Consider the following 26,790-nt stretch of genomic DNA (forward strand, 5'->3'; position numbering starts at 1 on the left):
CCGTGCATGGCACTAGTGCCGTAGGTTGCCTACCCCTGTCCTAGAGTCTTTCTAATCAAGCTTAAAGGACCACTATAGTGCCAGGAAAACATATTCGTTTTCCTGGCACTATAGTGCCCTGAGGGTGCCCCCACCCTCAGGGTCCCACTTCCGTGGCGCTGAAGGGGCGAAAGGGTTAATCCCTCACCTTTTTTCCAGCGCCGGGCTCTCTCGGTGCTGGGACTCTCTTCCTCCTTCAGTCGTCATCGGCTGAATGCGCATGTGCGGCAAGAGCCACACGCGCATTCAGCCAGTCCATAGGAAAGCATTCTCAATGCTTTCCTATGGACGCTGGCGTCTTCTCACTGTGAAAATCACAGTGAGAAGCGCGGAAGCGCCTCTCGTGGCTGTCAATGAGACAGCCACTAGAGGCTGGATTAACCCATAGGTAAACATAGCAGTTTCTCTGAAACTGCTATGTTTACAGCAAAAAGGGTTAAACCTAGCTGGACCTGGCACCCAGACTACTTCATTAAGCTGAAGTGGTCTGGGTGCCTATAGTGGTCCTTTAACGTTTAAACCTAGGCATCTATTAGCTGGACGTCACCTTCTATTTTTCAGTGTATGGGTATGGGTATAACCTACAATAACATAGGATTCCTCAGTCAGTACTTTAAAATGATTATAAGAGGCACTTTCTGTCTGTCTTCCCTTGTGTCATCTAAAAATGATGTTTAGGACACAAAAGTAGCAAAAGATCAAGAAAATAAAAGGACAAAATTAATAAATTGTGCCAAACATTGGCTGAAAATTAGCCTTGAATGTGTCGGTGACGCTTTGATAAATCTCTCCTGATGTGACCCTGGAAATTGTTTTCAAATGTTGGCAGCCATTATTTGTCACATGCATACTTAAGCCCCTATACATACACACTACAGTTTTGAGTACACATGCAATACAACATTAATATATATATACATTAATATAAATATATATATATATATTTGTGTCCGGGGACTTTTAAGCCGTATAGAATGTAATATATGGTGTACAGTATTAGGAAAACATAGTATGAATAAGTTGGTTGTGATGTGCCGAAACCGACAAGTGGTTAGGCCTGTAATAAAGAGGACAAAAAGTTTGAGAATGCAAGTTTATTAAACACATAATTACAATTATCATTATATATATATATTTATTCATTATGAGTGTCAGTGGAGTTTCAGCCCCAAGGAGTCGCAATGTCTAGAGTCACGATAGATACTATTAACACCATACACTGAATAAGTGATACTGAACCTTACTCCCAAATAATTTTAACACATGCTGAGGAAGATTAAAGATCGTAATATGACAGTCCCAGGCTTCGGGTAGGCTTTGGAGGTGGGAACACTGTATTTTAAGATTTGTTTTATTCATATACAGAATAAAACCAATTTGACACAAATTAGAGACTGCCCTACTGTGTCCTTGCAACAAAACCAACACAAATCCAGGTGATACCTCCCAACATTTCAAATGGACAAAGAGGAACAATGTAATTTTAGGTGTGTGAGTGTGGGGGTTTAGCCAGGGGCGAGGTTGTACTGAGACATTTTAAGGGGCTTACGAATAACAATGTATGCAACTAACATGTAATTTAGAACAAGAACAATGTATCCTATTTACACACAGACTGATTTCTAAACACATTTATTGCAGTTTAAAGACACATTACTGTGAGAATTAATGGTGGACCCAGGACATACTTGAAAATGAGAGAAATCTCAATGTATCTTTCCTGGTAAAATATTTTATAAATAAATAAAATACTGTACAGCTCTGTTATACACTCAGACACACCAACAATTTGGTGCTCCTAAAAAAAAAGATTGACAGTAGGACAGAGGGATTTGGGATCAACATAGGGACTGTCCCTCACAAATAGGGACACTTTGGAAGTATGCCTTGTAGTAATTATGGCGCCGAGACAGTCCCTAAAAGTGATGCACCGGCGGTAAACCAGTGCGCATGCGCAGCAATAAACTCGCTCTGCTCCAAGCACCGCGCGCGCCAGTTACTGGCTTGGTAAAACGCATGCGCTCTGAAGAACAGAGGGAGCGGCGCTAACCGTCACGTCATCAGAGAAGAGGTCTTGCGCATGCGCTTTGGGCCGCGGGCTGTTGGGCCGGCCGTCACGTGATCAGGGAGGAGCAAAAACCACGCTCATGCGCGTTTGGCGTGGAGCCGCCATTTTGTGTACGGTGCTGTTGTGTGGAGGTGGTGGTCGTGCTTGCTTGGTCGCTCTGCCAGCATTGCTTTTTTTCTTTCTCTTTAATCCGTTGAATCGACGCGTTGCCCTCGCTAACGCCGCACGGTACAGCATGGCGGACAGTCAGTCTCCCGCAGACCCCAGCGCTAGCCATGACACCGAGACCAAGAAGCTGAGCGAGCTGCGCGTCATCGACCTGAAGGCCGAGCTGAAACGGCGCAATGTGGACACGGGCGGCAACAAAAGCGCCCTGATGGAGAGACTGCGCAAGGTGAGAGCTGCCGGGAGAGGGGAGGGTGGGTGTAATGGAGGGGTAATGGGCCATTAATATATAACTTCAGGGGTAATGAGCCATTAATATATAGCGGGAGCGGCGGGCAGTGGGTGTAATGGAGGGGTAATGGGCCAGACATAAATATAACGGAGGAGGTTGGTGGACGTAATGCAGTTATAAAATATACATCGATGTAATGGGAGAGGCGGGTGGTGGATGTAGTCAACTAATAAAATATACATTTTTTTTTTTTTTTTTTTAAACGGCAGAGGCAGGTGGTGACTTTAATAGGGGTATAAAAGGCCATGAATATATGCAATGGCAGAGAGGCTCATGGGAGTAATTCAGTAATAAAACATACCTTTTATGTAACGGGAGCGGCTGATGGGTGTAATGGAGTCAAAATATATATATGCATGCATTCATTGGTAGAGAGCCTGATGGATGTAATGGTAATAAAATATATATGCATGCATTGGTAGAGAGCCTGATGGATGTAATGGTAATAAAATATATATGCATGCATTGGTAGAGAGCCTGATGGGTGTAATGGTAATAAAATATATATGCATGCATTGGTAGAGAGCCTGATGGGTGTAATGGTAATAAAATATATATGCATGCATTGGTAGAGAGCCTGATGGGTGTAATGGTAATAAAATATATATGCATGCATTGGTAGAGAGCCTGATGGGTGTAATGGTAATAAAATATATATGCATGCATTGGTAGAGAGCCTGATGGGTGTAATGGTAATAAAATATATATGCATGCATTGGTAGAGAGCCTGATGGGTGTAATGGTAATAAAATATATATGCATGCATTGGTAGAGAGCCTGATGGGTGTAATGGTAATAAAATATATATGCATGCATTGGTAGAGAGCCTGATGGGTGTAATGGTAATAAAATATATATGCATGCATTGGTAGAGAGCCTGATGGGTGTAATGGTAATACAATATATATGCATGCATTCATTGTTAGAGAGCCTGATGGGTGTAATGGTAATAAAACATATATGCATGCATTGGTAGAGAGGCTGATGGGGTGATGAAAGGTCATAACCCTCTTGTGTTCTGGGGAATGTAGTCCAGCACACGTGGAGATCCAAAACAAAACACTAGATTTTAATTGTTAATTTCGGCATGATATATTAGTGTTATATTTTGCACTCCTTATATCAGTATTAAACACTTTTGGGGTCGCAACGTTCTTAAAGAGAAGCAGTTGGCAGGGACACTTTGAATCCATGATGCCTCCTCCCTTTGTAGAATTTCTCACCAATTCCTTTTGGTTTTGTTTCACCACATCACAACTTACTATACTATATTTCATTTTGTCACATCATTTTTTTTTTTTTTTTTTTTTAAATCTGTTCTATCTTGACCTGAATTGGGGGACACTTTGATGGTGCTGCTTTCCTCCCCTTAAATGGAATTTATAGTGTTAGCAATACAATCATGTGTTTCTAACACTATATTGCTCTCTTGTTCCCGCACCTTCTCACAAAAAAGGGTTTAAAAAAAAAAAAAAAAAATTCTGCATCCTCGTAAGGGAAACACTGACTTAACGCTTTCTTATGGTGGTTTTAAGGATGCTGGATGTCCTTATGTGGACGTCCTGCATCAGGTCACAGTCTGGTAAACTCCCGGAAGCGGCTCTAGAGGCTGTCTTTGCACTGCAATGTAAACATTGCTGGATTGAGACAGGGAAATTGCACCCTGACCACTTTAATGAGCTGAAGCAGTCTGGATGCCTATAGTGTCCCAGGGAGGACCGAATACAATAGGCTCACTGGCAGGTGAAGAAAAGCAGCCATGTTGTGCTTTGTGGAGGAGTATTTTGCCTCCATCACGCAGTGTCCATAGGAAAGCATTGAGAAATGCTTTCCTATGGTCACTTTGAATGCGCACACAGCACTTGCCGTGCATGCGCATTCAGCCCCGCTGACAGCGGAGAAGGAGAGGTCACCAGTGCCAAGGGAGCTGGATTAAGGTACGCTGCTGACAGGGTTTTAATCCATTCAGCGCCACAGGTGGGGGCACCCTCAGGGCACTGTAGTGTCAGGAAAACCGCTATAGTGATCTTTTAAAGGGACACCAAAACAACTTTAGCTTAATGAAGCAGTTTTGGTGTATAGATCATGCCCATGTAGTCTGTTAAATTTAGTGCCATTTAGGATTTAAATAACTTTGTTTATACAGCCCTAGTCAGATTTACTTGCATTAGACTTGCACAGCCTTAATAAAGAGGCATCTAATATTTATACTTCTTTTATTGCAAATTCTGTTTACTTGAGAACTTCTTATCTTCTGCTCTGTTAAAAGCTTGCTAGACCTTGCAGGAGCCCACTGTGTGTGATTAAGGTTGTTTACAGAGAAGGAGATTAACATGTGAAATGTATGCAGGGTGTGTCAGTCACATCCTGGGGAGGTGTGCCTAGGGCTCAATAGATAGAAATAAACTTGATTTTTAACTCCTAAATTGCAGAGAATTGAGCAGTGAGATTGCAGGGGCATGATATGTACACAAAAACTGCTTCATTAAGCTAAGGTTGTTTTTGGTGAATATAGTGTACCTAATTTATTAGTAAAAGTGCAGATTTGTAATAGAAATACACTTTTTTTTATAAACTGGCTTTGAAATGGATACTCCATACACACAAAACACTTTAACAAGTTGAAGTGCTCTATATGTGTAGAGTGGTCCTTTAACTTGCCTGACCTTGTTGAACAGCCCACAGTCAGTGTGCAGTTTCTTGAGTGATCGTGTAACAGATGTCCATGGGTAATCAACACACCAGTCCCTTAGCAAATTGTCTATTTACAGACAGATGCTCACTACACTGGCATTACATGCTTTTACAAGTCATGCACATCAAAACAGAACTCTTGTAAATCCATTTGGCAGCCAAACTTGCCTCTGTGAAAGGCAGTTTTTACATGGCTGCTTAGGAACATTTCTAATGGAAGTCACTCAGATGGCCACTAGAGGTGCTTCCTTGGTCAATATTGACTCAGATTAAACTTTTGTGTCTCTACCATGTGCATACAAGGTAAACGAAACACAGTTGGCCTCTAAACAGAAAATGCAGCAGTAATTTTATTTTAAAGAAATACTGTTTAAACATGTACTTCAAGTGTAAGCTTTCCAATCTATGCTTAATACCACAATTCCCTAATACTAAAGAATACAATGTTTCTTCATTACTACCAATTTCCAGCCTAAAAATGCATTGACATTAGAGTGCCACCAATCCAGTGTCTTCACGCTCTGGATGTTCCTCATATAGATGCATTCATTCAGTGCATCTCTATGAAGTGATGCTGATTGGCACAGTGCACTGTTTTGCTTTGAATGCTCAATGGCCTTTGGATTGGCTGAGAACAATTTGATGATCTCAACCAGGAAAGCAGAGCAGGGTAGGAGCCAGGCACGGCGAGACCAGTGTGGCCCAGAATAGTAGGTGAGTTTAAACACCTTTTACTCCTCTAATAGGGGAGTTTATATAGCTGTAGTGTCAGGAATATGTTGTATACTTGACACTATAGTGTTCCTTTTGAAGTGTAGTATTTTTTTGTTTTGTAAATAAATCATTTGTGTTTTTCAGATTGTGATTGAAAACATTATCCAAAAGAATTGAATTAAAGCCATAGTTAGAAAAAAGGAACGGGTATAAAAAATTAACTTGCTTTAACCCCTTAAGGACACATGACATGTGACATGTCATGATTCCCTTTTATTCCAGAAACTTGGTCCTTACGGGGTTAAATCATTTCCACATGCATTGAATACACAAATCTCAAAGACACATATTTTACATTGAAAATATGTATCTTCTCTGTTTCAGTGCCATCATCTTTGTGTAACACCCACCTCTGGTTCGTACTCTGCACCACCTGCTGTCTTATGCAATTTTATTATGCTTGGGGACCTTTCCTAAAGCAGAGCAAACGTCCTTTGTGACTTTTGTCAGGCTGGCTTAGTTGCCAGCATAACTGTTTCTATTCCTATACTCAGTTAGCAAGGTCTGCTATGTCTTTTCTGCTACCCTCTGTCATTCAAATCATAAACATAGTCTATACTGAACGTCTTACTGAGAAGTAGGAGAAAGATCTGTTATTAAATGTAAATGTTTTTTCACAAGGTGTAAATTAAAGTGACTCTATATAGTCACCAAAACAACTTTAGCTTAATGAAGCTGTTCTCTTTGCATGAGGACTGTGAATGCTCCACTTATTCAATACATCTCTACAAGGAGATGTTGATTGGTGTTGTGTTTTGATGCACATGAGCAATAGCCTCCCAATGCTTTCCTGTGGGAAAGCATTGGATTGACGGAGTGTCATGATTTCTCATCCATGGAGGCAAGAACATGCGCAACAATGGCGAAAGTGTAAGTAAATCTACCCCTTATCTCCCATCTGAAGGGGGCTGTTGTCAAACACTGTAGTGTTAGGAATGCATGTTTTTATTGCTAGCTCTATAGTGTTTCTTTAAATAGATGAAACATTTTTTTAAAATTTGTTTTAAATCTGTTTTTATCCTCCCTGGTACTTGAGGTTTGTTGTACCATGCAAAAAAAAATAACTTGTTCTTGTTTTGTTTCTGGTTTACCTTCTTGCACAATGCAATCCAGACTTCTTAAGGCCAGTTGCACATTGTGTCAGGGACCTACTGGAACCATAACTTCATTCTGGTTTGCCAGTTGCACTAGACAAATTATGTATAATGTGCCAGCAATTCTTTTGTGATGGAACATGTTCACAACATTATTCCCATTGTCCCCTTGTCTATATTTGTTTACCAAATTTGTTTTAAATGCCATGTAATCTTGCTACTTTTTCTTCTCAGGCAATTGAAGAGGAAGGTGGAAATCCAGATGAAATCCAGGTTGCTTCAGACACTCCAAGTAAAAAGACTCCTAAGCGAAGTGGCAGAGGTGTGTTTATTTGATCTGGAATGGGGGCAATTGTGAAACTTTTTATGGATGAATAGATTGAGAAATAGGAATTTGAAGGAAAGGTAACGATACATAGGACAACATATGCCATGAGAAAGGACAATGAAATACTGAAATAAGGACATAATAAAAATTGATTATTCGAGCTGTAACTTGATTTCTTAAAGGGACAGCTCATTAAATGGGTCTGTGTGCAGTTCCCCTGTCATTTTAACACTGCAATTGTCATTATTGCAGTTATTGAAAAACTGCAATAATTACATTGCAGGCTTAACCCACCTCTGTGGCACCCCTGGGTCATGACATTGGACATCCTCACGAGTGCATGATTGCATCAGCTTAAACCGCCTTGCGCCATGAGGCATTGGCACTTGATTCAAGGAAGGGACAAAAATGGTTTTAACACTTTCTGAACTTTTTGTGGGGGTGGGGCAGAGAAACTAGAGTGTGCTATAGTGCTAGGAATACACTTTTCAATTCCTAGCACTAGTTGCCCCTTAGGATATTGGACACATTGATTTTATGATCACTGATCCTGCCATTTAATAAACATGATATTGTGACTTTTTCTTTTAAACAGTTCGTAAGCTTGAAGAGGAGGGAGCTGAAGATAATGGTATGGAGGATGATTCTGGGGATAACCAGGTAATGCAGATTTATAATTTTAGCTCCTGTTATATTTATTTTTGTTGCATTATTTACTCTGCTTCGGTTTCTCTGCCAAATTACTCTTTGGTTTTTATTTTCTATCCATCTGAAAATGTTAACTCTCTAATGACATCTTACTTCTTACAGTAACCTAACATTGTCTCTTAAAGTGGCATTGTTCTAAACACTGCAACATGCTGTAGTTATGTTGCCAGGACTCTCTGGGTGAGTGAAATTGTTTGATATTTACCTCCCATACCTTCAGTCCAGTCCCTATTCAGGTATAGTCAAAGCAGAAATTCCTACTTATGCGTTGGATAACACCTTCATTCCATTTGGTCATTGGCAATTCTACTTAGTTTTTCTAGGAGTTTGCCTTTGTGCGAGGCAGTTCAGTGAAATAGATAACACTGAATGTTTATAACTTGCATATAGCATAAACCTTTATTTATGTGCACATAGAAATCACAGCTTAAATAGACATTCATGGGAAAACCATGTCCATTTTAAATCTCATCACTTTTTTTAAAATTTATTTTAAAGTCCTATTAATGCCCTTAGTAACCACAGGACACTGCTTTATGCTTTAATGTACTTTTATTTTATTTTTTACACGAAAGGGGGAAAGAAATGTTATGGGTAGTTATGAGCAATAACTGTAAATTGGATTTGTATCAAAACAAGATTGGTTAAAATAATTAGGTAGAACGGCTATTGGTGAGAATTATTTGTCCCAATATGTGCAATTTATCTTTATGCAGTTTGTTTACAATTAGAGGGACAGGAAAGGATACATCTAAAACAAGATTGTGGAACAGATACTCTGTGTAAAAGAGAGCAAGAACATACAGTGTAATATCCTATGGCCACATACGCCACTAGTTTGCACAGTTTTGGCAAAATGTCAAAGTAGCAAAAATACATTTCAATTTTCTCTTCTGTGCCGACACCGCAAGTGCAACCCAAATAATCTAGCCAGTTTAAGGAAGCAGTTTTCACATTAAGGGAAATCTCTTTTTGGCCCTAAAGGAGTTATGCTCAGTGGGGTTATAGTGGTGCTTCTGATCTGGCATCATGAGCTGTTCTCATTATCGTCAATACAGATTACAAGAGGTTATGTCTATTTAACTCTCATTTAGGCAACACAGCAATGTTACCCATTTCATACCTGGACCCTAACCATGGACCACTGTATTTAATCTGCTAGAAAGTGCTAAACTGTGCAAGGATGTCTTTTGAAATTACCATGTTCTAGACATTCTGGAGGATGCATTTTCTGTGATCAGTTTCCCATCTTCTCTGTTGCTGTTCTTCTTTTACCAACTACCTAGCTTATTTCCGGTAATGTGGTTTTTCGCTGCCTTTCTTGATCTCCATTGCAACAAAACAGAGCATATGAAAACTCGTAAGGGCAAATAAAAGCTTAGAGAAACGATTGTTTCCTCTTTTGTTAATCCATGCTCAGGTCTCAATGGGTTGGCTCACTTCCATTACAAAGAAACTATACCATTTGTATATCAAACTCATCCCAACCAGATATGACAGTACCAAACTGAAATGCTGGGAAGATTCTGCCAGCAAGAGAGATATGGCAACCCCGGATGAGTGTTCAGTCTTCTTTGGGCATTGTCAGCAAAGTGTAGCTGATATCCCTATAGGCACAATGACCATGTCGTCCATGTCTGGGTTACACTTTTTTTTTTTTTTTTTTCTTCTTCTTCTTGGAGAGAGCCATTTCAAATTGCATTGCAACAAAAACTGAGAGAATCTGAAAACTCTATCTTGACCCCCATGCTCGATTTAACTATACAATTTGGGTATTCAGCTTTACAAGATCAGGAAAACTTTACATATTTCCAGCTATTATCCTATTTTTTTGGTCCCTTCTGTTCCCTCATGTTTTTGGGGCAGTTGCTTCCCTCATTAACTGGAAGGCTCTCGATTTGTGGCATAAGAGGCTGTGCATTTTCCTGCACCTGTTCTACAAAGCTACTGAACAAAATACACCCTGCCCTTACAAAATGGAAGCAATAATGAGTGACCTGTAGAAAACAGTGCTTTTTGCATATGCACGAACAGCTCTGACTCTGCAAGTGGATGAAGTGGGTTTGCGGTGCGCGATCATAACATAGACATTCATATTCTAAATGTGAAAGCACTGTTCCCCAAATTACATCAGATATTACATGATGTGCTCTGGGATTTGTAAGCTTTATTTAAAAAGCAGATGAATTTGGAAGTTGGGTTTACAGGGACCGTCTCCTCATGCCATAAGTTGTAGTGGTTTTGGTGTGGTGATTGTTAATGTAAAACTTTTGTTGCATTGAGCTTTTCTGTCTAATTATATTTTAGTCATTAAAATGGAGGAGCCTAAATGGCTTCCTTTTTTTAGAGACTGATATTTAATCCTAAACAAAAAAATGTTTCCTCACTCTCTCATGGGGTGTGTTAATGGCTTGACAAATATAGTTAAAGGGTTCTTTAACTGTATTTGGCAAACCATTACCACCCCCCACGAAAGAGTGAGGAAACATTTTTTTTTTGTTTTGTTAGTGTGCAAAATAAAAAGAAATCCATTTTGATAAATCAAACCGTATATGTGTGGATAATTACGTTTTCTTCAGCATATCAGTGAAGGTAATAAATTTGACAGGCGTGTTTAAATCTTTCATATTTTCTTTATCAAAATCTGAGATTCCATGTTCATGAAGATTGTATATTCCAAGCTGGAGAAGGTATTTATGCATGATAGAAATTTACAGGTGATGTAACCAGTGTACAGTTCTTCGATGGTAGAGTTGCTTCTCAATATAAAATAAAGCAAATATTTACAGTTTGAAGTGGAAAGAGATTTTAAAAAAACAGTAGGGTGATGCAAGAGGAAAAAGTTAAACGATATTTGATGTGTAGCACCAACAGATGCCTCAGTGTTGGATGCATTATCAGTGTCTTGCAAAACTTGCACTATTTTCTAATTGTCCTGAACTTTACCGATCATATCTACTGTGCAACTGTTCTTATTTGTGAGTGCCCATCCTGTTTCAGTACATTTTAATTTTTCACTGTAGATGTGTTCTGATTGCCAGCCCATGTTTCACCTGTTTGACTGTTTTTTGTTATTCGAAAGGATTTGCAGTTTTATTCATTTTTTTTTTATTTTTTTCCAGGAGAATGAAGAAACCAGCCAGGAACAAGGTACTGCGTTATTGTATAGATGTCTATTTCTATGTTTTTGATTTGTTTTTTTGTTTTTTTTTGTTTTTCCCCTTTTAGTTTTAAGTTTATATTCTGGCCACATTTTTTTTATTGAATCATGGGCCACAGAGATTGGAAAAGCACAGCCACCAGATCTGTTAAAATTCTGTATATTTTATCTTGATCTTAATTTTTACAGATTTGGTGACATTAGCAGTGTGTAATTTAAATCATAAATAGGGAAGAGCAGCCACTTTGCCATCGTAATGAAAGCGAACTGTCAATACAAGAAGATCAAAGTCATTCTTGAGGAGAACCAACTTGATTCTCACGGTGCTTTAATGTTGCATTGTTCTTACCTGCTGGATCAAAGGAAGATATCTTATTTGTATTGGACCTTTCTGTAAAATGAAATTTCTTTGAAATTGGAAGCTAATTTCAGCATGAAATGCCTAGAAACCAAATGGACATTCGGAAGCTGATTCTTGAAGAACAGTACTTGAGAAAATAAACGTGAAGATAGTCGAGGCGCATCCTGAAGTTTAGTCAGAGGTTTCTTTAAATTTATAAGTTTGGGGGGTAAAATCAAATTTTTCATCTTTTCAGTTCAATGCCTATTTTCAGTATCATAGATTTTTCCAATCTCTGTAGATCTTATTTGGCATCCATGCCAGTTCCACACTTGTATTTGCTGTTTTTCCTTGGTAATTAAATTTTGTGCCGTTCTATTCCTATTAAATCTATAGAAAATGAGAGAGTGCTCGACATATTGGGGGAAACTGGTAAATCTGAGCCACTTAAGGAAGATGTTCCAGAAGTGGAGGAGTCAGATAACCAAGATGAAAGTTGTGTGGAGCAAGAGAAGACCAGCGAGGAAGATGTTTTTGTGACCGTCGAATCAGCAGACAGCACATTAGATTTAGATGGCGAGTCAAATCAAGAGTGTGTAACTGAAGAAAGTAACCCTTTAGAGTCAGATGACAGGGAGTCTAAAGACCAGAGCGCACACAAGGATTTTCTGGACATTGAAATGATAGAGCTAGACAAAACAAGCAATCAGTCTAATCAAAATCCTGAAAATATGGAAACTGAAGACAAGTCATGCATTGAGACTGCCAGCGATGGTGAAGACGTTGTAACGAAAAGTGAAGAACACACAGAGGAAGAAACATCTGGCACTAACGTGTCCTTTACAAAAGAGGACGATCAGAAAACGAGGTTTGTCGCTTTCTCAGTTCTAGACCAGATGCTATCTCTTATTTTTCATTATTTTGTAATTTTTTTTAGAAATAGGTATTTAAAACACACGCTTACAATTTTCTTTGCAAATGACCACCTGTATAGACGTGGTTTTACTAGTTATCTAATTTTTAATTTTATTTTTATTTTATTATTTTTTTAATTTTTTTATATTCTCTTTTGCAAAACCTAGATGTGAAATATTAATATATTTAGGCTAATTGTTCTTCTAGGGGATTGTAAATGCAGACACGACGGTAGGTATTGAATTGCTTCAAATGTTTATCCTCTACTTGACAGGCTTTGATTTTTGTTTTTATTTAGCTTGGTTGATGATGAAACTGATAAAAGCATCTCAAAGGATGAGAAAGGTATGTTACATTATTTAAAGTTGATCTAATTAATTAACGAATCTTTGGTGTCTGGATACATACCCAAACTTTGCAAGACTGCAGGAGTAGTGCCTATCCATAAAAGTGGTGACACTACTTAGGTTTCTAACCATCACCAAATATTATTGCTCCCAGTATTGTCAAAAATCTTAGAAAAATGTGTCCATACGCAACTATGTGAGTATTACCAACTATCTGACCCCTGATCAATCGGGTTTTCGCCCGAATCACTCCACTACAACTGCCCTCTTAAAAGTTTGCGAGGACATCCAAACTGGCATGGAACAAAGAGACCTAACTAGAGCTATTTTCCTTGATTTTGCAAAGGCCTTTGACACAGACCATGACATGCTACTGCTCAAACTCAAAAACTCAGGTATTGGTGATCATTCGCTAAACTGGTTTCGATCGTATGTATTGGATCGCTCGCAATATGTGTCCATTTCTGGCAGTGACTCCCTCTCCCAGTCACGTGTGGTGTTCCCCAAGGTTCCATTCTCGGCCCCCTACTATTTACATTATTTATAAATGATCTGCCTAATGTCTGCAAATGCACGCAGACGACACAGTAATCTATGCAAGCAAATCCAATCTACCGCAGCTTGAGGCTGTGCTCCAAGACCAGTTTACAGAGGAAGAAAAGTAGATCGCAAAAAGCTCTTCCTAAACCCTGACAAAACTGTCACAATGATCTTTGGAACAGTACCTAAATTACAAAAATTACATAATTCCCACCTATCCATCAAAACAAATTCAAATAGCACACTGACCACAGTCCATTCTTTCAAATACTTGGGTATGTTGTTAGACCCCAATCTCTTTTGGCCTCCACATAGAAAAACTTGATCCAAAACTAGGTGCCCTGTACAGAAACAAATCCTGCCCAAGCCTTACAGTAAAGGAAAAGATTGTACAGCAAATGCTGATGCCAATCATTGATTTATGGGGATGTAGTATATGCACTTGCACCGCAATCCCGCCTTAATAAACTCAAAACATTGTAGAACTCATTCTGCCGATTTGCGCTACAATAATTACAGGACCCACCACAGTGACATGCTAAAAGAACTAAACTGGCTGTCGCTGGAATCCAGACGCACCTTTCATCTTTCCAGCCTTGTGTTTAAGAGCTTTTCTGGGAAGCTCCCGCTCTACCTGAGCAGAATGCTCTCCTTGGCTGTTCCCACCTCCTATAACCTCCGATCCAGTACCTGCACTTTCTTTTTGTATTGCGGTAGACTAAATAAAGTACCCAGGTCCTCCTCCTTCCTACAGAGCACCGCAATTACGGAACTACCTCCCGCACACTTTCAAATCTTCACCAAGTCCTTTAAGAGATCCCTCTCTACATACCTCAAAACAGAATGCATGTGCTATGGTTGATTATATTTTTCCTACCTGTTCTATGTTAAGTGTGTGTGTGTGTGTGTGTGTGTGTGTGGTACCCTATTGTATCAATGCAATGTTTTGTGGACCCAGGACATACTTGAAAACTAGAGAAATCTCAATGTATCTTTCCTGGTATATTTAAATAAATATTCTGTAATATGTGGTTGACAAGATCACCTTGGGATATCATATATATATATATATATAATTGCAAAGGTTATATTAGCAGAAGTCTGAGCCACATGCACAAATAGGCAGCTCAGGAAGCTTCTATATGGCTGTTGCTTAATACAGTCTTTATGTATAGATTATGCCTCTGAAGTTTAATCTCGTTTGTTTTATGCAGACCTTCCTTGGCTGAGACTGATACAGCCTACATAAAAATAAAATGGTTAATTTTCAATTATATGTAACTTGCCTGAAGTTTTTTTTTTTTAATCTCCTGCTCTGTAAATTGAACTTTTAAGTACATACAGGAGGCTCCTGCAAGGACTAGCCAAGCTATTGACACAGCAGGATATCAGAAATTCTAAATTAAACAGAATTTGCAATAAAGGAAGTGTAAACATTATATGGCTCTTTGCAGGAAGTGTTTAGGAAGGCTGTGTAAGTCACATGCAGGTGTGACTAGGGCTGCATATGCAAAGTGATATAAATCCTAAATGGGAATTGAGCAGTGAGACTGCAGGGGTATGATCTATAGATCAAAACTGCTTCATAAACCTAAAATTGTTTTAGTGACTATAGTGTCCCTTTAAAAGTAGTTTGGTTTTCCCTAGATATTGGATAACTTGACAGTAATCAGAGTACAGGATTCAAGGTTTATACATTTGCCATTTATGTAATTCTGTTGGTTAATATTGTCAAAGCACCAATGTAAAATTTACAAATTTCCTTTTTGAACAAGGTCAACTTGATGCCAGCTCTGGCAAAAATCTGTGGGTTAGTGGCCTCTCATCCACCACAAGAGCAACTGATTTGAAAAATCTCTTCAGCAAATATGGAAAGGTAAGTGATGTGGAGTGACTATTTTCCAATCCCCAAAGAATGATTTATCGTACAGTCTCCTTCCTAGTGCACTGTTCAAAAAAGAAACAATACTTTCATAAAGCTTAATGGTATTGGTGTTCTAGTTTTGATTTTTAGTAGTGCACAAATATCGGTGTCTGTTTAGATTGATACCTGCAATCTAGCTTTCTGCATTTAACACAGGCAGAGAGCTATTAAAACCAATTACTTGGAAATATACAAGGAGGGTTAACCCATACAAATACGAATTAAGTGAAAACAAATGCTATTTCCTAAAAAAAAAATTATTCTTTAGACAATAATTGAAATATAACTTTTATTGGTCTTCTTTAAAATACTGTAAACAACCAGGTCATAACTTCTAAAAGCACTATACACAGAAATATCACAAACAACCAAATGATAATTCAAAGCTTCCAGATTCACTTTACTACAGAAGGAAATATCCCTTACCCAGCTGGAAGCTAGTGTGCCGCTAATGAAAAAATAAGCCTTCTACTTGCAATGCAACTACAAATTAAAATATTGTTGCAACATGATCAAGCACTCAGTTCAACAAACTTGCAAAACAAATCAATAAGTAGTTGCTGTTTAATAGATGTCCACTTAAAAGTTATGGGTATACAAAATGCTTCATGGTATTTAAGGGAGACAAAATATGTGCTTATGCATTTTATATATTTTTAGGTGGTTGGGGCAAAAGTGGTTACAAATGCTCGTAGTCCTGGTGCACGTTGTTATGGATTTGTCACAATGTCCTCTTCTGAGGATGCAACCAAATGTATAACCCACCTTCACAGAACTGAGCTACATGGAAGAATGATCTCTCTGGAAAAGGTTAGTGGGTGCAATATATACTAGTGCAAGTTTAAAGTATTTTGGTGGTAATGGTTCTGTCAAGTATGGATTTATATATTAATCACATTTTCAAAAATGGCATAATTATGCATATTCTCAATGTATATTTTTTGGGGGGGGGAGTTTGGCTAGGTAAAAGGGTATATGAGGGTAGTTATGCCTAAGCTCAACACATCAGGATTCATTGTTTGTTCACCTGCAAACTGTGCTAGGTGAAAGTACAGAGATTGTGCCTCTGTGACCTTTAGTATCTTCATCTGGTGCCGTGAACGGGATTGGAATGGTGTGCATTTTAGCTCCCTTGTACATTAGATGTAATTCGACTGTTCCAAACTTTGAGGAGAATGTCAGATCATGATTCTCACGTTTCAGCTGTGATCGTAAATTTTGAGGTCCTATTACTGCTGTTTCTTGTGGAATGGAGCATGCTGTTTTCCTGGGATATAACTCCCATCAGTCCCAGGTAGATTGTCTGAGCATAAGCTTGGAAGCTGCAGTCTACACTAGCTGTAGTTCAAGAGTTTTCTATAACCACCAAATTTAAAGTAAACACTTTCAGGGTTTCACACTAATGTGTGAAATGTTGGAAATTAAGTCAGTGTGAATTTCTACTTTAAAACCAAAATATATGAACTGGAAGCAGAATACTGTTACTTGGATACATGTTGACCTTGAATTGGAAATTAATGGATTCAAATAATCACCCTGATAGACTTTTTAAACAATCCTTGTCCTTTTAAACAGGCATAGATCCTATCATATTGCTAGACTTAATGTTTTACGCTTGGTGTATGTGCCAAATAAGTCTGCATTAGTGTGGTATGTTTCCAATATTCTCTTGATTACTTTTTTTCATATGCAGTGATCAATGTGTCCTAAGTTTGAATTATTTCTTTTAAGGCTAAAAACGAACCTGCTGGAAAGAAACCTGAAAAAAAAGAGAGTGAGCCAAAGAAAGAAAAGACTTCTAGCAATGACAGGCGTACATCAACTGATAACAAGTCCGAAAAGTAAGTAGTAATAGTTTAAAGCAAGATCACCACTTGTTGAGTATTCATTTCCTAACTACCTCCCTGGGGCAGTATTGCTCTGAACATGAAAATGTAGTATGGGGAGTGCATTTGGGTGGTCACTACTCATGAGAATTGGTGGTCCACTGTAAGAAACATTGGTAACTTGGTTATCTTCTTGTCCTTTACCAGTCTTATTGATAGCCCTAAAATGTCTAATGCTCGTGGTGTCATTGGGCTACATGTAAACCTCTGCATTTCACATGCATAAACTAGTATTCTCCACTTAAAGGACCTCTGTCACTTTTCAGTATTTTCTAAAGAATTTCTTTGAATCCATATATTCATATTTACTGGCTGTCAGACAACAGTTCCTGAAAGAGTCTTCCCCAACCTTTTGCTACAATAGTTGTAAGCACCCAATTGTCCAGAATATATTTGTATCCTGTAGCATTAGGATGATCCTTCACAGGAACGAAGGGGCCTAGCTTAAACCCTAGGGAACAATGACACTGTTCTCACTCAGACTTAATCAGCTCTATGCATTCCATTCAATAGTATATTCATGTCATCTGCCAGCCCAGATAAACAGTAAAGCATGATTCATCAATTTAGAGAACATGTTCTACTGCTCCAGAGTCCAATAGCATGTTTTACACAACTTCAGCCAATGCTTGCCATTGCACATGTTGATGAATCGCCCAACGTGCATTTCTTATACTTAGTGGCCACTAGAGGCAGTTTGAAACTCTAGTGCGTTATGAAACAGGTACATTTATGATATATAGATATAAATATTTTAACTGTGTTTACCTTGTGAATGGAATGATTATCCTAGACTCTTCCAATTCACAATAATGGCACTTAGAGCTGACAGGAGCAGATCTAGTAGGACAGACATTTTATTTGCCTATGAAAGCGTTTTGTTGTTGCGTTCTTTTCCACTGTCTATGGAGATTTCATTGCTTATGCTAGATTTTATGCACATGTTGGCAATGGGTGAGACTGAAATACCTGTAATTAGTATGGATATTCAAATACTTTGGCCATATATAATTTATATTGTAGGAATTTATAATTAAGGGTATTCCAGGGTTTTGTGTTAAATTTTACTGCGGTCATTCTAAACCGAATATCTGCGATGGCTGATGACCTTAGCTGGCAGTCTTGGTTAAACGTTTAGAGAGATTTGAAGACCAATTCTGTGTGTTCCTTAATAGGATTACCATAGTCTATCTACTAAATTGGACCTTTGTGCTTAAGTGTTCTAATTAACTACAAATAAGACAAAACCTAATGGAAAATGGAGTGTCTAGAAGACTAATTCAACATTATAAAATATACTGTTCAGCTGACTTCCTGTCTGAGAGTGAGAAGGAAAAGTGTGAAATTGGAGGTTATCAGGCATCATTCAATCTTTTTGGCAGAATAACCCACACCTTATCTTGCACTTGCTAAAAAAATGCAATTTTGCAATACTGAATAATTGTCTTCCAAGACACAAACAACCCTCAAGTCTACATTATTAAAATGTGAAAAATCCAGGTCTGAAGATGCTGATCTTCAGGTACTGATACACACTAATCAGTCACCGCCTTAAAACCACTGACTGGTGAGGAATAACTGATTATATTGTTACAATGGCACCTGTCAAGGGGTGGGATATAATAGGCCGCAAGTGAGCAGTCTGAATTTCGTGTTTTGGAAGCTGGAAAAATGGGCAAACGAAAAGATTTTAATAACTTGGTCAAATTGTGAAGGCTAGACTATCAGTCAAATTTTGTGGAGTGTTTTTATTCATAGTGGTTATTAACTACCAAAAGAGGTGCAAGGAAGGACAAGCGCTGTACCTGTGTGTAAGGGTCATGGGTGTCCAAGGCTCATTCATGCACGTGTGGAGCAAAGGCTAGCCCATCCGGTCTGATAAGACTTACTGTGCTGAAAAACTTGCTTTCATAAAACATTCACTTTATTTTTCTTGGCTATAACCTTTTAACAGATTAATATGTAACTATGACCCAAATGTACATCTTTTAATGTGCAAATGATATTGGCAACTATTTTAGGTCCTCACCGGTGAAGAAAGATGAAGCGGCTGCTAAAGATGATGCTAAACTTGAAGGAAAAGAGGATTCTGAAAAAGACAAGGAAGAACCCAAGTCTGGAACAGATCGTTCTAGAACTAGCAAGTCAGGTAAATCGGTCTTTGAAGAGTCGACTTTTTTTTTTGGTATTGTCTTTTTTTATTTCTTTAATATCTGACAAATGTATGCATTATCAGTTCAAGGTAAACTGGTATCTGCATGTGCAGAAACATACTTTTTTATTTTTTTGGAGAGTAAAAACTACAAGAGACTCACTCCTAGCTGGGGGAAAAAAATGACAAATATTGTATTGTCATTAAAGGGAAGAGTTGTATGTACCATAATCACTGCATCCACAACGATAATGTGTTTGTTGCTAGCATGCACCTGGCACTATCAATTTTTATCAATGTTTTTGAGTGGCCTGACCAAGACTACTGAGCTATGGTGGCCTGGCCCCTTGGAAAATTCCTTCATTAGCAGTATACATTTTATCAAAGTGTTTACAGCATTCATTGACTACATGCGTGGACTGATGCTCAATGGAAGCTGTCCTAATGCTGATGGAATTGATAATGCTTGTGAGTAGTTACATTTGAAAAGTGCCATTATATGCAGATATATAGTTGATCTAGTTGATTTCCTGTCTTTTTTTTTTTTTCACTGAACATTTTTCTCTGGATCTTTTTCATGTGGGCTTTAGGAAGTAGAGGAACAGAACGTACTGTTGTCATGGACAAATCCAAAGGCGAGCCGGTTATAAGTGTTAAAACATCGTCTGACTCAAAGGAAAGGGTAAGGGTTCAAATTAAACTAGTATAAAGCTAAGCTTTTCGGTGAAATGTAGGCTCAGAATAGTTGACACTTTTTATTTTATTTTGTTTTAAATCTATTTTTAAATCTGAGTTGACTGTTCAGAAACCCTGTGTGCTGTCAGGACTTTCGTACTCATAACTTCTCCATTAGGTGGCTTACACACTGTATTCATGAAACTAATATACATTGCCTAATTTCTTCTAAAAGTTCATGTATGTGAGGGGAAGAGCACTTTTATGGTTTACTACATTCTAGCAGGCATAGTTTGGACGTTTTTTGTTTTTAACGAATTATAACCTGAGCAGTTCAAAGCAATTTGTATGATTTTCTGTGTTTGTTTTGCCGTTTGCATGACCTTTTCTAATGCTTATAAAATAACTAATTTTACCTTAATAACTTTTCTTTCCACTATAGAGTTCTAAAAGTCAAGATCGCAAGTCTGAGAGTAAAGACAAGAGAGACATACTCTCATTCGATAAAATTAGAGAACAAAGGGAGAGAGAGAGACAGAGGCAACGAGAGAGAGAAATAAGAGAGATGGAAAGGCAACGGTAAGGGCTTTAATTTGCCACAATCTTAGTCATTACTATATTGGCCCAAATTGAATCACTGCCAATTTGTTTTTGTGCCAAGATTTGTGAAGATGGTTTACCTGAGCTGTTACTTTAGGCATCTTATACCTTCAAACTTACTTTTAATGCTAATTAAAAGACTTATTTTAAGAGATCATTATTAGATTAAGAATTCAAGATATGGAACCAATACAAATTACTTTGTAAAATGCATAGTAGCTGCGTAGTCTTACGAGGGTAGTAGTTTGATTGAACGGTGAACAATAAGTGCTCTAGTATCTATTAAAAAAAAATGAAGTCCTGCGCCCAAAATCCCAATACATACATAAAAAAACAAAACAAAGGAAATTGGGTAGTACGCAAGATTTATTTTAGTTTTAACTGCTCTAATAAACCTTGGTGGTTATATTTGCAACTAGTGTCAGAAATCCACCAACATAATTTAAAGACGTGTGACCTATTTTAAAAAACATCTTTGTTGTGGAATCCTACAAGGCAGACACATTTTTCACAGTTTTGATATAAAGTTATATAAATCCATCCAGCGCATATAGTGAAATTGTGTCTTAAAAGAAAACTCACAGGAGTTAAGTGGGGGAAACAAATACTTTGCTTATGTTCATTTCTCACTACACTCATACATCAATTTAATTATCCCTATTTTCTCCTTTAAACAGGGAACGGGATAGGAGAGCAAGAGAGAGAGCCATTATAATTCGTGAAAGAGAAGAGCGAGAGAGGCTCCGCAGGGAACGTGCTAGACTTGATTTTGAAAGGGAACGTTTAGACCGAGAACGAATGGAACGAGAGAGGCTGGAAAGAGAGCGAATGCGAATAGAGGATGAGAGGAGACTAGAACAGGAGCGAATTCAGAGGGAAAGAGAGGAACTGAGACGCCAGCAAGAACGACTTCGTTATGAGCAAGATCGAAGACCTGGCATAAGAAGACCGTATGATATAGATTTAAGGTATCATGTAATCACAAAAGAAGCTTGTGAGCTGTTTTTGAATATACTTGTTATCAGCACATTACTAAATTTAATTCAGGTCTCAATGTTGTGCATGTGTGTAAGTCTGTGTGTATTGGGGGACTAATTTTTTTTTATCATTATTTTAAGAAGAGATGATGCACATTGGCCTGAATCAAAGCGCATTGCATTGGATGAACGGTATCGTGATTTTGGAAGACAAGAACGCTTTCATGATTTTGACAGAGAACGTGGTAGATACCCAGATCACTTGCACATGGACAGGTCAGTAACCTTTCGATGCTCAATTGGTTTGAGCAGGACTCTTTTCTCATCTTGTTTTGTAAATTGAAAAAGATATGTCCACAGTGAACAGTGGGAATGTTGCCCTGGTCACAGAGCAGGCAGGTGCAGTTATGAATGCACGAGGAAAGAGTGTTTACAGGGATTACAATTTGCCACATGTAACTGTTCCACTTGTTTAGCATTTCCTTTTCCCTCTATATCACTATTGCTCAATTTTCACATTTTGATTTTGAAGGCTCCCTCCTATTACCTTTACGTGCAATTGAGCACTGTCAAGAATGCTGTCACACAGCTGTATTCTACAGTTATGTCACATCATGCATCACTGCTGTGCGAGCTTCTTGAAGCCTGATCTTTACAAGCACAGCTCCATGTGGTTGTGCTCCACTACCTTTTCCCTCCATGTGCAAGAATGTTCTTGTTAACTTACCTCCTACCCAGTGTCTGTATGTAGTATGTGGACAGGTTAAGCTTCCTTGCAATTTATGCTTGCAGATGGAGAGTGCAAGTGGAAATAGCGCATATTAATATTACAATTGTTCCTAGTAACTGCGTCTTCTGATTATGGGACAGTGTAATGAAATCTACACGTTAACTTTTATATTTGCTTTTTATCTTAGGAGGGATGATTCAAGGTCTGGTCTTGGAGGTAGAGACGCGGTAAGTGTTTCTTCCTTTTTTTTTTGAGATGCCTGCCTTTTTGTTTCAGCAGCCTTTCCCCCCCAAGTTATCTTGGCTATAAAAGTGTGAATAATTCACTGTCTTATAGCTACATTTCCTTATGCCTTCTTTGCCATTTAAACCTCCCTATTTTTGTATAATTTCCCAAAGAATTATTCTGAACGACATGGAAGAGAAGGTTGGGGAGGTTATGACCGTCGTGTCAATGAAGGCAGAGGCATCACAACACCAGGAAGGTTAGTTTTAATTTTATGTATTTTGGGGTTACTAATCTTTTCTCTCTTTTTTTTTTTAATTATAATAATGGTAATGTATACATACTCTAGTCCAGGGGTTCCCAAGTAATTTTCCCATGGAACCCCTTTACATAGTGTATCACACATACAAACACATATACTCATTGACAAGAACAGATACATTCTAACTGACACGCGCACACACACACTTTTTTATTTATTTTTTACATTTTACTCCACCCAGCCCCCCTACCTTTGAGTGCTGGCATGGAGTCCCTGGGGTCCAGTGGGGCGGCTGGTGTGAGGGAGCAGTGATCTCCCTGCTCAGCTCAGTCGCGTGCCTCTTTGTGATGCCGGAGTGACGTCACTGCTGTGCATTCAAGGGAGCTGAGCAGGGAGCTCACTGCTCCCTCGCCGCCTGCGACTATTTTATTTCCATTTTTTTTTGCCCGAACACCAATTGGGAAGCACTGCTCTAGTCTCTAAAAAGTGAAAATATCATGCATATGACTTTAAGTACCGATTTTTTAATTTCAATTAAAATCTTTAATATTTAAAAAAAAAAAAAAAAAATTATTCTTTTTCAGAGATGGCCGTGATTGGGGAGATCATGGGCGTAAAATTGAAATGGATAGAACAAGGCCAGGTGCTGTAGATGGTATTGCTGGAAGAGACCATGACAGGTGGCAAGGTGGGCTTCATGTTCTGTTGCAGATTTTGCATGCCATATAACTTTTAATATCGTGCAAAAGAAAAAACAAACTAGTCTTTGGATACACATTCTTTTATGTAATTCAAAACTTAGAAGTAAAGGGTGATAATGTAGATTCAAAATCTTTTTATTACAATTGGTTATTTTATGGTTTTAAATTATCTTGATTTTTGAAGTTAGTACCTAGAAAACATGTTCCCTTAAAACATGCAATTCCTTTAAAATGATAGTTAAGCTTGGACACCTGGGTCATATTTTGCATGATGCAGAGTGCGGGGTTTAGTCTGGTGGACAAAGGTAGACTATTAAATAGTGGAAGCACAGAAGCATCCAGGTGTACTTTGCTGATCAGTAATAACTTGTTTATAGTTGTGAATGGTTTTTACCACATGGGCAGAAGTCATAGCAATGTTGGCAAGTCACTTATCATTTTGTGTCTGCATTATTATTTTGAACCATGAAGCTTGAAGCTTCAGTTATTCTCAATTTACTGCGACAAATGGTGTGGCTAAATTGTTCTGGACTCTGAACGTATCCCGGTAGGAATATCTACAGTCAGAATGAAACCCTTGTTGGTATGCTAGGACATCATCCAGCAAAGGAGAATTCCAATCACTCTTTTAAATGTTTTCTTCGAAAATAAATTGTAACCGTCACCTACAACAAATTGTCGAACGAAAACTGATCCAACATAGGTTTGTATTCGACTTCTGAATGCTGTTATGAATCCAGAATAACCTTTCTTCTAGATTGTACATTGCCCAGCTGATTTCTGGGTTTTTCACCAGCAGGGGTTAACCCTGGCAAACAAAAAGCAGACTTGTTGGCAGGTCTAAAATTAACAAGATTAAGGGTTAGCACTACCTGGACATCAAACATTGTTAGGGACAGTGTTCGATATCCAAGGGAATTAGATTCTGTGACCTTCAGGCAATCTGATCTTACAAAAGAGATTTGGAAAGTACTGAGGTACTGTAAAAGTCCTTAGAGGTAATAGTTTTATCTTGCTCCAGGATTAGTGTTAGACCAGAAATTCAAATTCCTGAGATGGCACACTCATATCTGGCCATATACTTTTGTCCACCCCATGATGCTAAATGCTTTGTTTTAAACTCAACACACTTAGTGTCACTTACCTTTCTCCTATTGTGTCCTCTTCTCTACCTCATTCAGGATTTTTTTTGTTTTTTTTCTCCTCTTAAAATGTATGAACTACTTTCTTGTGTATTTTCCCCCACCCTAGGCCATTGATATAGGAAGCTGAGCATGCCTTAAACTCCACCCTCTTGTCAAAATTCTTAGGCGTTGGAAAGATACATACAATAAGGCAGTCCCTACTTGTTAGAAAGGTTTAGGCTTATGTTAGAAAATGAACAGATTCTGAAAGAGTAAGGTGTAAAGTTGAGGTTACAGATCCACTTCAATCTCTGTATTACGGAGCGTCTCAAGCAGCTCTTAGCGTGGTCTGCAAATCGTGATGACTGCTGAAAATGTAGGCCGGTTATACGGCATGTTCTTTAGCCCCTGTGGACAATGCACTTTTATGTTTAGTCAACTGTGCCGGGTAATGATTGTGTGGTAATTTTCTCATCATATTCTAGGTTTATGTATCAAAAATTCTAATCTTTAATACGAAATTGCAAATAAAAATATTTGTATTTTTTTAAGGCATTGGTGTTGTATACTAGATCAGTTTGCACTACTCAAACTCTGGCAAATGTAAGATGATGCAAATTATTAAATACTGTATTTGCCTCTTTTTAGGAGATCGTGGCATGCCTGGTTCATCAGGTCAAGGGAACATAATGGGTAGAAGTGGCATTCCTGGGTAAGCAAATATAATTATACATACCTGTTCATATGTTTTGATCTTGGTCACCTGTTATTCAAAGTAGAATAGTGGGGGGGTTCATTCCCTCCTTCAACCATGCCAATTATGAAGATAATTGATAGACTGTCAGTAATATTTCCATCGGGCAGCAGGGGTTTAGGAGATTGCACAGGTCCTTTCATTATTTGCAATATGAAGTGTTTGGTAACCTTGTTAGCGAAGACCTACATTGCAAAAGAAACACTAGAGGAAATTGAAGATTTGGTTTAATTTTTGGCTTGCCTTTCACTTGTTCTGTGCCAAAGTATGAACTTGTGTTTCACTTTAACTGTTTCTGACATCATGACACATAGTTCAGCAAAAGAAAATCAGATTTCCGTAAAAATCTATCTAAAACTTTTCCTGCTTTACTACATAACCACTAAAACCTCAACTCAACCTATCTGTTTCCTGCAAAAATTGAAATAACTTTTTTTTTTGTTCTATAACAGGTTTCTACCAGGTGAAAGTTCTCAGGGCCTATCTGCAGCTTTGGGAATTCAAGGAGGAAACTTTGGAGGGCAAAACAGACCCAATGACCCTCGATTTGGCAATCGCTACTGAATATTTAATAAATTTGGTTTTTAATTCAATTGATAACTAATGGAGAAGATGACCAAGGCTGGTTGTTCTGTTTTTTTTTTGTTTTTTTTTGATGTTTGTTTTACTTTTTAAGTTGGTTGTTTTGGATTTCCGTGACTAGACCTTTTTGCCTTGTAATAGACTTTTTGTTAAGCCATTAAAACACACTTGTTTCTGTCAATGAAACATTCCATTTAATAATAAAAGTGACTACCCTTTGTGAATTACTTTAAAGCGTGGTCCTTTCCAGTTTTGCTACAGTTTTTTTTTTTTTTCTGTTCTTGAATCTTACTCTATTTAATATTTCATATGTTAACAAGGGCAATCTTATACTTACATACTTTAATTTCCTTTCCTTGTACTTTAACACTTTTTTCTGTGTATCAATTTTTTTTTTCTTAAAATGTTCATTCAGTGCACATATATAAACAAATACAGAAAACAAACATAACAGAAAAATACATTTTACTGTAAGTTATACCAGGAAGTTACAATTTCAAATATGGAGGTAGTGCCACAGAGACAAAGTCCAGTTGAATTTGGGTATTGTACCTTGCATTTTGAGTCACATTTTCATATAATTTATTTAGTGCCATTCTCTCCAGAGCCTAAGTCATAGATGGGGGTTGGAGATATTCCCACCGCACTGTTACAGTGCATCTGGCAGACCTTAATATTTGCTTAATAACCCCATTTGTTTTTGGTTAATCCTATTTTGTTGCAAATGAAGGGCT

General features: G+C 38.1%; 1 protein-coding gene across 2 annotated transcripts; it reads left to right on the forward strand.

Annotated features, from left to right (window-relative positions):
• The first annotated feature begins 2,208 nt into the window (after positions 1 to 2,208).
• On the forward strand, positions 2,209 to 26,310 carry LOC134611596 (scaffold attachment factor B2-like). Of its 2 annotated transcripts, none has more exons than XM_063455640.1 (19): positions 2,209 to 2,501; positions 7,361 to 7,448; positions 8,050 to 8,114; positions 11,285 to 11,312; positions 12,059 to 12,530; positions 12,876 to 12,922; positions 15,240 to 15,340; positions 16,049 to 16,198; positions 17,120 to 17,229; positions 19,296 to 19,423; positions 20,017 to 20,108; positions 20,544 to 20,680; positions 21,379 to 21,669; positions 21,820 to 21,954; positions 22,596 to 22,635; positions 22,807 to 22,892; positions 23,480 to 23,583; positions 25,369 to 25,432; positions 25,927 to 26,310. In XM_063455640.1, exons 1-19 carry the CDS (start codon positions 2,343 to 2,345, stop codon positions 26,036 to 26,038), a joined length of 2,409 nt encoding a protein of 802 aa, XP_063311710.1. In that variant the 5' UTR covers positions 2,209 to 2,342; the 3' UTR covers positions 26,039 to 26,310. The 2 variants fall into 2 exon arrangements, with proteins under 2 accessions (XP_063311710.1, XP_063311711.1); XM_063455641.1 differs by having other exon boundaries at positions 21,823 to 21,954.
• Positions 26,311 to 26,790: the final 480 nt, after the last annotated feature.

Source organism: Pelobates fuscus, chromosome 5 (assembly GCF_036172605.1).
Source record: "Pelobates fuscus isolate aPelFus1 chromosome 5, aPelFus1.pri, whole genome shotgun sequence".
Classification (NCBI taxonomy): Eukaryota; Metazoa; Chordata; class Amphibia; order Anura; family Pelobatidae; genus Pelobates; species Pelobates fuscus.

Bases quoted from the DNA above. Each gene is read 5' to 3' on its own strand.
- LOC134611596 (XM_063455640.1), top strand. From the start codon at position 2,343: ATGGCGGACAGTCAGTCTCCCGCAGACCCCAGCGCTAGCCATGACACC. The intron at 12,923-15,239 runs GTATGTTACATT...TTTTTGAACAAG, and splicing joins CATCTCAAAGGATGAGAAAG to GTCAACTTGATGCCAGCTCT. The intron at 22,893-23,479 runs GTTAGTTTTAAT...ATTCTTTTTCAG, and splicing joins GGCATCACAACACCAGGAAG to AGATGGCCGTGATTGGGGAG.